General features: G+C 63.6%; 1 protein-coding gene across 1 annotated transcript; it reads right to left on the bottom strand.

Moving 5' to 3' along the window:
* Window positions 1-442: 442 nt before the first annotated feature.
* Window positions 443-5,693, bottom strand: CABP7 (calcium binding protein 7). The gene is made up of 5 exons (XM_067307079.1): window positions 5,585-5,693; window positions 1,515-1,658; window positions 1,299-1,411; window positions 698-851; window positions 443-570 (listed from the first exon to the last, which is right to left on the bottom strand). The coding sequence occupies exons 1-5, from the start codon at window positions 5,691-5,693 to the stop codon at window positions 443-445; spliced, it is 648 nt and encodes a 215-aa protein (XP_067163180.1).
* Between the last annotated feature and the right edge of the window lie 5,383 nt (window positions 5,694-11,076).

Below are 11,076 nucleotides of genomic sequence, written 5' to 3'. Positions count from 1 at the left end.
GTGGAAATGCCGGCATAGTTTCGCCGCCCGGCTCGGAGGGAGGGCGGGCAGGACGTGGGCTCCATGCACGGTGCATGCACTTTATTTATTTTTTGGCAGGTTTTTTTTTTTTTTTTTCTCCTTTTTTTTCCGGTTTCTTGCTTGCTTTCTCAAGTTCACACGTTCTGCAAACAGTCACGCGAGTCCAGGCGTGCCGGGGGCCAAGCTGTCCCGCGGCACCCGCGGCTGCCGCATTGGGGGAGGCACAGCCGCAGGGCTCGGCTTCTTCCACTGCAGGGTTTTCTCCCCTCCAGGGATGCAAATAGTTTAAATATATATATTTTTATATATATATATATATAAATATATGTGTGTGTGTGTGTGTGTGTGTGTGTGTGTGTGTGTGTGTGTGTGTGTTTCTTGGTGCGGCTGCCTGGAGGCGACAGGCCTGGGCTGGGCGCCACTACTTCATGCCACTGCGCAGCACCTGGTTGGCGGCGATGAGCATGACGCTGATGATGAAGGCGATGGCGAAGGCGCAGATGAGGCTCTTGCGCACACAGGTCTGCCGAATCTGCTGGCTGGAGCAGGCTGCGGCAGCGCCGCGAGCCGAGATGGCAGCCTGTCACGCTGGCGCCGCCGGGCTGCTTGCGCACCCCGGGGGGGGGGGGGATGCATTTTGGGGTGCCGCACAGGTGGCAGGGAGGGGGACACTCACTCTCCACGTCGACGGGGCACTCGCGGGCCGTGCCCAGGTGGCTCTCCTCCTCTGTCATGATGATGTTCTCGATGTCCTTCATGGAGAGGTGCTCGCAGAAGGTCTCATAGAGCAGCCGCTTCAGCTCGTCCACCGTCAGCTTCTGCATGTCACACTGCGGGAGCGGGAGGGGACGGCGGCCTCGTGCCGGGGCCACCATCGGGGCCACCACTGGGGCCACCACCAGGGCCACTGCTGGAGCTGTCCCCGAGCCACCCAGCGGGCACCTGCTCGCCCAGGGCAGCTGGGGGCTGTGGGTGCCGCTGCCTGCCCTGGCCTGGCCCCAATGCCTCCTTGCACAGGCGTGGGCCGTGACGCTTGGGCCACCCCAAGCACCCTTGGGTGCTGCCTTTTGGCTGGATCCCCCCAGTTTGTGGTGGGGAAAGGCCTATTTCCGGTCTCACCTCCTGGCTTCCTTTCCTCGGTGCTCCTGCAACAGCCCCAGGGCTCCTGCTCCAGCCTCAGGCTCCCGCATTGGCCCCAGGGCTCCCACACCCACCCTGGGGCTCCCATCCAGCCCCAGGCTCCCGCACGGGCTGGGACACGGGCCGGGGGCTCCCACCTTCCAGAAGACGGTGTCGAAGTCCGTGCCATGAAACTTCTCGGGGATGCCTGAGGTGGACAGCTTGGGGCCCAGCAGCGTCACGAACTCCTCGAAGTCCACCTGGCCGTCACCTGAGGGAGGTGGCCGTCACCCCTGGAGCCCTGCCCGTGGCGGGGGGGGCCCTGAAGGGCACGCAGGTGGGAGCGAGGGGCCAGTGGTGGCGCGGGGCCCTACCGTCCATGTCGAGGCGCTGGATGATGACCTCCAGCTCCACCTCGTTGGGCATGTAGCCCAGCGAGCGCATGGCCGTGCCCAGCTCCTGCTTGGAGATGAAGCCATTGCCATCGCGGTCAAACACCTTGAAGGCTTCGCGAATCTCTGCGGGGAGGAGAGGCACTGAGCCTGCTGCCGCCGCCACCACTGCTGCTGCTGCCACCGGCCCCAAATGGCCGCAGGAGCCTCCTGGCACCGGAAAGGCGACAGGTGTGGGTTTTTTTTTTTTTTTTTTTTTTGCCCCTGTGCCATCCCCGGGCTGTGGCATGTGGCCGCATCCTGGTGCGGTGCTGGCCAGGATTTGGGCAGCCCCTGAGATGGGGCTGCCCCCCCCCGCAGGACCAGCGGCAGCAGCGGAGGCCGAGGGCCACTCTTGCTGGCTGCTGGCAGCACAGCGGCGCTTGGCTGCAGCTCTCTCTCGCCACCCCTTGCTGTTGGGCTAATTAGTGCCTGGGGGCTGCATGTGCAAGTGGCAGTGTGTGAGGGGCTGTGTGCAATGGGTGGTGTGCACACATGTGCAATGGGTTGCACGTGTGTGTGTGTGTGTGTGTGTGTGTGTAAGCAGCTGTGTGCATGTGTATGCAAGGGGCTGTGCGCATGCGTGTGCAAGGGGCTGTGTGCAAGGGGCAGTGTGCACACATGCAATGGGCTGTGAGCACACGTGCAAGGGCTGTGAGCATGTGTGAAGGCCTGTGTGCACACGTGTGCAATGGGCCATGTGCACGTGTGTGCAATGGGCTGTGTGCGTGCATGTGCAAGGGGCTGTGAGCACGCCTGTGGGATGGGCTGTGTGCACACGCGTGGGATGGGCTGTGTGCGTATGTGTGATGGGCTGCGATGGGCCCCTGCAGGGCACAGTCAGGCTGTTAGGATGCTCCGTGTGTGCGTGTGTGTGTGTGTGTGTGTGTGTGTGTGTGTGTGTGTGTGTGCTAGTGGTGCCTGTGTGCAAGAGCGACGTGTGTGCCCGATGGGACTCTCTACAAGGGGGGGGCACGGGAAGCCGTGCAGGTGACGCAGCGCATGCAGTGCATGCATCCCACAACCAGAGAAGCCCAGGAGAAGCTTTGCAGCAGCGGCGTGGGAGCGAGGAGGGTGCACGGACACCCTGAGACAGGCTGCGCCCCAACGGCCACAGCTGCACCACCAAAGCAAAAGTGCGAGTGGGAAGGGAAGGAGGGAATAAATCAGGTGAGAAATTGGCTGTGCGACAGAAGCAGGGAGGAGCCGCGCAGGTTGGGGGTGCGGCGCGGGCGGACGCAGGGCCAGCTGCACGGCCGGGCGGATGTAGCCTGGCGCCGGGAGGTGCCACACTTGGCTCTTGCTCTGGCCATCGTGTCCACCAGAGGCACTGAGCACTGACGCCTTCGGCTCGCCCAAGCTGCCTGCAGTGGGGTGCAAGTGGGACCCCCCGCGAGCCACAGGCTACAGGGGGAACCTTGATTTTTTTGGGAAGAGCTTCAACGCCTTTTTCTGGCTGCCGGAGGGCAACAGAAGCAGAGAGGAGACCTTTTTTTTTGGGGGGGGGGGGGCGAACAGTGCTGTAAGTCCAAAATAAAACTTGCTCCCGGCTTCCCAGCAGCAAGACCGAGCCCGAGCGGTTCAAGGCCTCGAGCGCTTGTCCTGGACCCGCAGCTGGCTCCTTCCGCCTTTGGTCTCGGCGTCCCGAGTGGCACCGTGACCCGCCAACACCTTGCCATGCCGGAGCCACTTGCCACCAGAAGGAGAAAAACCGGCTTTGCATCCTGCTCGGGCCTGCGGCCCTGCAGCTCCCGGCTGTCTGTGGACTCAGGAAGACAAGAGCGAGCCTCAAGGTTTCCCGGTTGCTCCCCAGCTCTGGGAGCAGCGCGGGGCCGTGGCAGGCAGCCCCGGGCCCAGCAGGAGCAGCCGGTGGCTATGGGGAGGAGTAGGAAGGCGGCCGCCAAGGTGGTGAGTGGCTGGGAGCAGCACACCACGGTCACCTTGGGGCTCCCGCTGCTCCTATCGATCCGGTGGCCTCATGGTCGGGGTCGGGACCGGCCTGCCGGAGACCCCTTCCCAAGCCACCAGTGCTCCAGGCCTCCAGGAGCTGGAGAGGAGCCGGGGACGGGTGTCCCGGCACAGCTGTGCACACGCACCCACATGCACACACATAGTGCTGTAAGGTTTTGCACACACACACACACACACACACACACACACACTGCAGCGAGGCTGTGCACGCTGACATACACAGCAGTTGCGTGCACACCGCCACCACGCACAAACACCGTGACGCACGTGCCTGCATGGCAGTGAGGCTGTGCTCACATGGGTGCACAGAGGCATGCTGCAGGGAGGCTGTGCACACACACACACACACCCCCGCTGCAGTGAGGCTGTACCAATGCACACCCTGCAGTGATGTTGTACTTGCGCGTGTACACACACACACACACACACGCTCTGCAGCAGGGCTGTGCATGGGCTCTGTGCTGATGCTGTGCATGTGCACGTGCGCACACACACACACACACACACTGCAGTGACGTTGTATGTGTGCATGTGCACGCACACATACACAAGCGCACGCGCGTCCTACAGCGAGGCTGTACCTGCGCACGCACACTGCAGCGCGGCTGCACATGTGCATGCGTGCACACACAAACACACTGCAGTGATGTTGCACAGGTGCACATGCACGCACACACTGCAGCAAAGCTGCAGGGGTGCAGCCGGCGCACCCCCGTGGGCGCACACCCCCGGCGTGGGGCTGCCCCCGCGCACCCCGCAGCCTGGCTGAGTCCCTGCCCGCTCAGCACACCACTGCCTCAGGCCCCCCTGGGGCTCGGCCTCACCCTGCGGGGCGGCAGGGGCCTCCCCGTGCCCTCGCCCCGGCGCCGGGCCTCAGTTTCCCCCCATGGGGAGCTCGCGAGGACCCCGAAACGCCTCCGGGGCCGCCCCGTGCCTCAGTTTCTCCAGCCTGCTGAGGGGCTGCCGGCGGGACCCGGGGTTGTCCCCAAGCAGGGACGAGCCGGCGACCTTGGCCTGCCCTTGGCGCCCGGCCCGGGACCCCCCCGCGGCCGCCACCCCCGGAGCACCGCCGGGTGCCGTTGCCGCGCCCGCAGTGCCGCCCCCTCCGCGGACGGGGCGGCCCCTGCTCGGCGCTGCCCGCGCTGCCCCCGCGCTGCCCGGCCGCCGCCGGCCCCGCTCCCCCCGCCGCTCGCTCCTTCCTTCCTTCCTTCCTTCCTTCCTTCCTTCCTTCCTTCCTGCCTTCATTCATTCATTCATTCATTCCTCCCCCCGCCCCAGCCCGCTCGCCTGGAGTTTCCCCTCCCCAGCGCTGCCAGCTCCCGGGGGGAGGCTGCATACGGGACTCCCCCCCTCCCGAAATGCGCACCCCCTCCGCTCTGCGTGCACCTCCCCCCCCCCCGAAACGCACCCTGTCGCTTGCATGCACCCCTCTTCACCTGCGTGCGCCCCAAAAAACGCACCCCCTTCTGCCTGCCTGCCCCCCCCAGAAGTGCCCCCTTCCGCCTGCATGCGCCCCCTGCACCTGTGTGCGACTCCGAAGTGTGCGCCCCTCTGCCTGCATGCACCCCCCCCCCGAAACGGGCACCTCTCCGCCTGTGCGCACCCAAAGCATGCACCCCACCGCCTGCGTACACTGTAAAAAATGCACAGCCCTCCACCCGCATGCACCCCCCCCGAAATGCACACCCCTCCACCTGCATGCACCCCCACAAAATGTGCCCCCTGCCGCTTGTGTACACCCAAACCGCGCACCCCTCCGCCTGCGTGTACGCCCCAAAACGGGCACCCCACCACCTTGTGTGCACCCAAACCGCGCACCCCTCTGCCCGCCTGCACCCCTCCGTGCTCCGCACCCCCCCGCGCTCCCCGCTGCCGACCCCCGGCGGCTGCCGCCGCGTCCCCTCCAGCAGCCGCCCCGCGCCCAGCGGCGGGCGTACGGCGACCGGCGCCCCCGAAGTGCGGCCCTCCCGGCCCCGGGGGTCGCCCCCCTCCCTGCCTCCCCCCCCCGGGCGCCCGCATCGCCGCCGGCGCCGCTCGCTCACCCTCCAGCTCGTCCTCGGGGATCTCCACGGGGTGCTGCTCGGCGAGGATGTTGGGGATGGTGTAGATCCCCCGGTACATCAACGCCGCCGTCACCGGGTGGAAAGGCATCTTCGGCGCTTCCCAGAGCCACCGGCTTCAAGCCCGGGTTCCGGCGAGGCGGCCCGGCCGGGCCGGGCCCCGCTGCACAAGTTCGCAGCGGCGGGTCCCGCGCCGGGCGCTCGGCGCTCGCCGGCCGGGGGGGCTGCGCGGCCGCCCGCGCTGCTCCGCGGCGGCGGCGGCGCTCGGGGCAGGTCGTCGGGGCGCGGGCGCCGCGCGGCGGGACGGGACGGGACGGGACGGGACGCGCCGGCGGGGTCAGGGCGCGGCAGCGGCGCGGGCCGTGGCCGGAGACCGCCCCGGGAGGGGGCTCGGGGGGGCGCCGGGGCTCGCCATGCCGCTGCCGCCGCGCGCCGGGCCGCCTCCCTCCGGCCCCGCCGCCGGCGATGCTCAGAGCCGCCGGCTCGCCGTTGCGCCGCGCCGGGCCCCCGCGGCAGCCGGCATGGCCAGGGGGGCCCTGCTGCTTCCTCCTCCTCCTCCTCGTCGGCGCGCCGGCTTTGCGCTAAGTTTCCCGGGCAGGACTCACGCTCCAGACTTGCTCGCCCGGCTTTTCCCTCGCCTCTGTGCAGCGTCGCGCCGCCCGCACGTACCGTACACACATGCTCCCCCCACCGCCGAGCGGACGAACATCCCAGCGGCCAAAAAAATCCAGAAATGCAGAAGGAGCCCCGGGCAGCGGCGACGAGCCGGCCGCAGCCGAGGGGGCCCCTCGCCCTCCCGCCTCACCCCGCCAAGGGGAAGCGGGTGGGCAAGTGCTGCTCCCCCGGTGCTTTCGGGCACAGCTGGGCCGCCAGGGCGCATGCAACCCCTCCGTCCCATCGCCACGCAGTGCCCAGCCCTGGGCTGCACTGACCCAAGCGATTGCTTTGCCACCCAATTTCCCCAGGCCCCTCATTCATTTCCGCACACAGCCGGCCCTGGGGCTGCGAACACCTCTTGGCCAGGCCCCGGGGCGATGGGACCTGCTGGGGACGCGTCCATGGGATGTCCTGGCAGGTCTGTGATGCCTGCCTGCACCTGTGGGAAAATGGGGAGTGGGAAAAGTGAGACCCACCAGTGGGAAAAAAATCATCGTCACCCCACTGAACGCTCCGCTCTTTCCCCTTTGCAGTTATTCAAGGGGCAAATTTGCTCCTGGAGCGCCAGGGATGGTATTTGGTAGCCTCCTGGTGCTGTGGCAGCCCCTCACCTTGGCGTTGGGCACCGGCCGGGCTCCGGCTGCCTGAAGGGAAGGAGGACCTGCCAGCGTGGGGAGTGGCGAAGGCCAGACGCTGGTGCCAGGGGCTTTTTTAACACCTCTCTCCCAGAGTTTGCAGAGCTGCCCTTGCAAACGCCTATTTGTTTTAGCCAGGTGGGATCCCCTCGAAGCCACATTTGAGCTCAGAAAAATGTGATTTTGCAGCCAGTGGCTCAGCGGGGACAGCCGGGATTCCCAGCTGGAGCTGGCCTGCGTAGCTCGCAGCGTGAGCAGGGAAATTCAGCGTACAACAGAGCAAAACCTGCAGCCCCTGGTGCATTTCGGCTCTGCGGGGCGCTCATGCTTGGCCCTCCCCGGGGCTGATTTTGGGCCAAAGCCGCAGGAAGTGGGAGCTCTCCTGCGACGCTGCAGCTTGTGGGTGGGTTTTCCCAGCTTTGATAAAACTCCAGCCTCAACCAGGGCTCCTCCGGCAGCGCTGGCTCCCTCGCCAGCCTGCGCCCAGTGGGGATTCTCTGCTGTCTAACACTGTGGTTGAGCCCAGGGGAGAGCTTTGAGCCCTCTACCCCTGCGCCTCCTCTGAGCCCGGTGGCATTTGGTGCTGCCAGGGGGCAGGGTGCGAAGTATGGCGCGGCAAGGCTTCGTGACGCAGCATTTCCTTAACAAACCCTGCTAAAAAAAAAAAGGAGCGCCACAGCCTGAATTTTGCCTCCCTTCCCCGACACCTCCTGGCTATGAGCAAAGTGGCAGAAGTGCGAAGTGCCAGCGTGGTGGCGGGGGGCCTCAGAGGTGGGGGACAGCCGCGGGGCACCTGGTGTGGGAAACCCACCGCCACGGCCGCCTGGGAAAAAACAGCAAAGAACAAGAAAGACAGAATGAAAAAAAGAAGGGAGGAAAAAAACAGCTGGATTGAAAAAAATCTCGTCCTTTTTCCTCACTGATCATTTTCCCCTAGGTGTTAATGGAGTTCCCCTCCCATTAATTCACCCTTTGCCTATCCGAGGCACTGAGTGGAAAATTCATTAGTTTCTGAAGTCAAAAGCAAATCACCAACTAAATCCTGCAGAAATGAGATGACGACAGCTTTGGGGCCTTTTCCCCTGCGCCGCCACGTGCCGGCGAGCCCGAGTCCTGTCCCTGCCCGCCATGTCCCGCGCCGCGCTGCTCGTGGCCTCCCCGAGCGCGGGAACTGGGATGTGGCCATGGATGAAGCCAGGTTGTTCAGAAAAGCACAGCAGGAAAACGAGATTTGAAGAGCGGCTGGATTGCATTTTAAATCTGGGCTGCTTTTTCCTTGGGTCTAGCTAGCAAAGGGGGCTGCACACGGGGAGAGGGGGGCTGGCCCCCCACTGCCCTCCTGTGCAGCGGTTCCCGCAAATCTCAGTTTCTCACAGTGCTCCTGGATGTGGGACCCTGATGGACGGGTGGACGGACGGACGGAGGCTTTGGCATCCCCCTGAGGTCAGTAATTTCAGCCTAAGAAGCCCGCAGTAGCTGACGGATTTATAACCCCACCGCGCTCTCTGCCGCACCAGCGTCTCTCGCCTTCGGGACACGCACAGATTTTTCCCTTGCTAACTATTTTATTGGGGCTTTTGGCCAGCCTAGGCAGCAGGTGAATGTCACTTTTCTCCACTTCCCTCGTCGTCCCTCCCATGTCCCCCCCGCCCCCTTGCAAGCACCGTCCCCCTGACATTGGCCATCGGCACATTAATTAGCTGATCCTGGTAATGAGCCGGAGGCAGGAGGTCCAGACCCAGCGCCTTGGGCATCATTTGTGCCCATGTGACGGGATAGCTGCCTTGCCTCCCATCAGTACTTCTTTTTACTGGGTTTGCCTGACTCCTTAGTCATCCAAACATCAATGTCTTTATTTCTTTTTGTGTAAAGAAGATTGAAAAAAAACATAAAAAACATAAAAACAGGCTGGCACAGAGACAGTTCTGATTTATCTTTAATTTAATCTTCACCTCCTCATTTATTAATGAGCCTGCTTTCTCCGGCTCATTTTCATGCTCCCCTGGCAGAGCTGTAAATGCCCTTTGAATTCCCTGCTGTCCCTCTGCCAAGCAGGAATTCATCCTGCTTTATTTCTTCCCTGCCCTTATCTTATCTTGCCAACTTAATTTGACTATGGATTTGCAAGACGCGTCTCTTCCACTTTTCTGTATTCAAATTCCCACTTCTCCCTGCAGAGGAGAGAGCAAAAGTGGACGTTGCCTAGTCCTGTCCCCAAAGGCTTTCCAGCAGCAAAGGATGGGGATAGGATGGGGGTTGGCCAAGGAAACCCCACAGGGATGGGGATCGGATGGGGGGACTCTGCAGGGATGGTGATCAGATAAGGATGTCTTCTGCAATATTGCATCGATGATACCAAACGTGCAGAGGGGATGCGAGGGGCCGTCATCAAGGGTTATGTCATTTTAAAGTCCCCTGCTGGCACCGCGGGGCGCTGGAGGCAAGTTCCCCATAATGTGCATTATAGTAAGAGCATTATCACTATTTTTTTGATGCACTTGATTCTTTCTTGCAGCAACCTCCCAGTGCCACATTGATCTTCCCGTGATGGGACGCCAGCCCCATCCCACCAGTGCCATGGCCGGGCAGGCTGCGCGGGGCTGTGGCTGCAATCACCAGCCATTTCCTCCAGAGTCAAGTATTTTTAATTACCCTGAGAGTTTGCAGGTGCTGAAGCGCTTCCCCAGTGCAGGTCATGCCAGGACTCCTAAAAGCTGGGCGAACGTCCCCCAAGATGCCGCCGCCGTCATGTTGCCGTCCTCAAGGGCCTCGTTTGCAACCCCCTGGAGCTTCGCGTGCACTGGTGGCGGCAGCAGCATGATTTGGAGGCCCCGGAGCCGCACGAAAGGACGCCTGGCCGTGGCGATGGGGCAGTGCCAGCCCCACGGCGGTGGGTGCCTCCAGGGCAGTGTCTCCGTCCCCCAAGTCCTCGTGTCCATCGGGCCTGGTGCGGACTGGACACCAACACCTGCTTGCTCCCCTCCGTCCTCCCTGCGAGATCCCTTGGGTGTCTCCGTCCCCCTGAGAGCCCTGCGCTCTTGGGGCAGCAGCTCCTGGGCAATGTCCAGCCCCAAGTCCATCATGCGGTTCCTGCAAGCCATTGTGTGGTCCTGCACCCCATTGCATGGTCCTGAACCCTACTGTATGGTTCTGTATCCCACCATATGGTCCTGCATTCCTCCATGCGGTCCTGCACCCCACTGCACGATCCTGCACCCCACCACATGGTTTTGCACCCCACCACACAGTCCTGCACCCCACTGCATGGTCCTGAACCCCACTGCATGGTCCAGCACCCTTCCAGAAGGTTCCTGCATCCTGCCACATGGTCCTGCCCCAAACCATGCAGTCCCACGCCCCACTGCATGGTCCTGCACCCTGCTGCATGGTCCTGCACCAAACCACGTGGTCCCACACCCTGTCATGTGGTCCTGCACCCCGCCACGTGGTCCTGCACCCTGCCATGCAGCCCTGCACCCCGCTACACCAGCCTGCACCCCATTGCATGGCCCTGCACCCAGTGTGGCCCCACAGCCTGCTGCGTGGCCCCACTGGCCAGGTAGGGCTGCCGTGGGCTGTGTCTCCCCAGCGGCCAGCAGCGCCGCATCCCAGCGCCGAGCCACTGGTGCCCTGGGAAGGGCCGCAGGGCCGGGCAGAGCATGCACGATGTGGCAGCGCCGCCGCTGCTGCTGTCGCGTGCCCGGGGGCTGCACGTGCTGTGGCAAGAATGGGGGCAAGAAGAGAGCCATTTTCCTCGTTTCCTTCTCTCCTTTGACTTTGCACCCGGGCCAGGACTGACACTCTCCTTGCAGCACGTCACAGCGCTTTGCAAAAGAGCCCAAAGAGCCGCCCACAATTTATCGTCCGCTGGCCCTGAGAAATCAGCACTCGTAGCATTTCCGCGTGCGTTTTATTTTATGGTCTCTGTATATTCACCCTCGTGGTCTCCTCTGCCCGTGTTGCCCCTGGTCCCGCAGCCCCCGTGGCCATGGAGCCACCGCCAAGGCACAGCCCGTCGCCTGCTTTGGGCTTTCAACGGCAGCTGCCAGCTGAGGGTGCCCTGGGCGGCGGGGGGAGATGCACTGAGCTTGCCAGATCTCTGCTGCGAGAGCCACATCTCAGCTGTTCCTCTCTGCTACTCCTTTCTAGTCTCCTTCTCCCATTTTAATTTAAGCCTCCCCC

Source organism: Apteryx mantelli, chromosome 17, assembly GCF_036417845.1.
Source record: "Apteryx mantelli isolate bAptMan1 chromosome 17, bAptMan1.hap1, whole genome shotgun sequence".
Taxonomy (NCBI): Eukaryota; Metazoa; Chordata; class Aves; order Apterygiformes; family Apterygidae; genus Apteryx; species Apteryx mantelli.
This window is presented reverse-complemented; position numbering and strand designations above follow the sequence as displayed.

Bases quoted from the DNA above. Each gene is read 5' to 3' on its own strand.
- CABP7 (XM_067307079.1), bottom strand. From the start codon at position 5,693: ATGCCTTTCCACCCGGTGACGGCGGCGTTGATGTACCGGGGGATCTAC. The intron at 852-1,298 runs GTGGGAGCCCCC...CCGCTCCCGCAG, and splicing joins TCGACACCGTCTTCTGGAAG to TGTGACATGCAGAAGCTGAC. The intron at 571-697 runs GTGAGTGTCCCC...GCGCTGCCGCAG, and splicing joins GTGCCCCGTCGACGTGGAGA to CCTGCTCCAGCCAGCAGATT.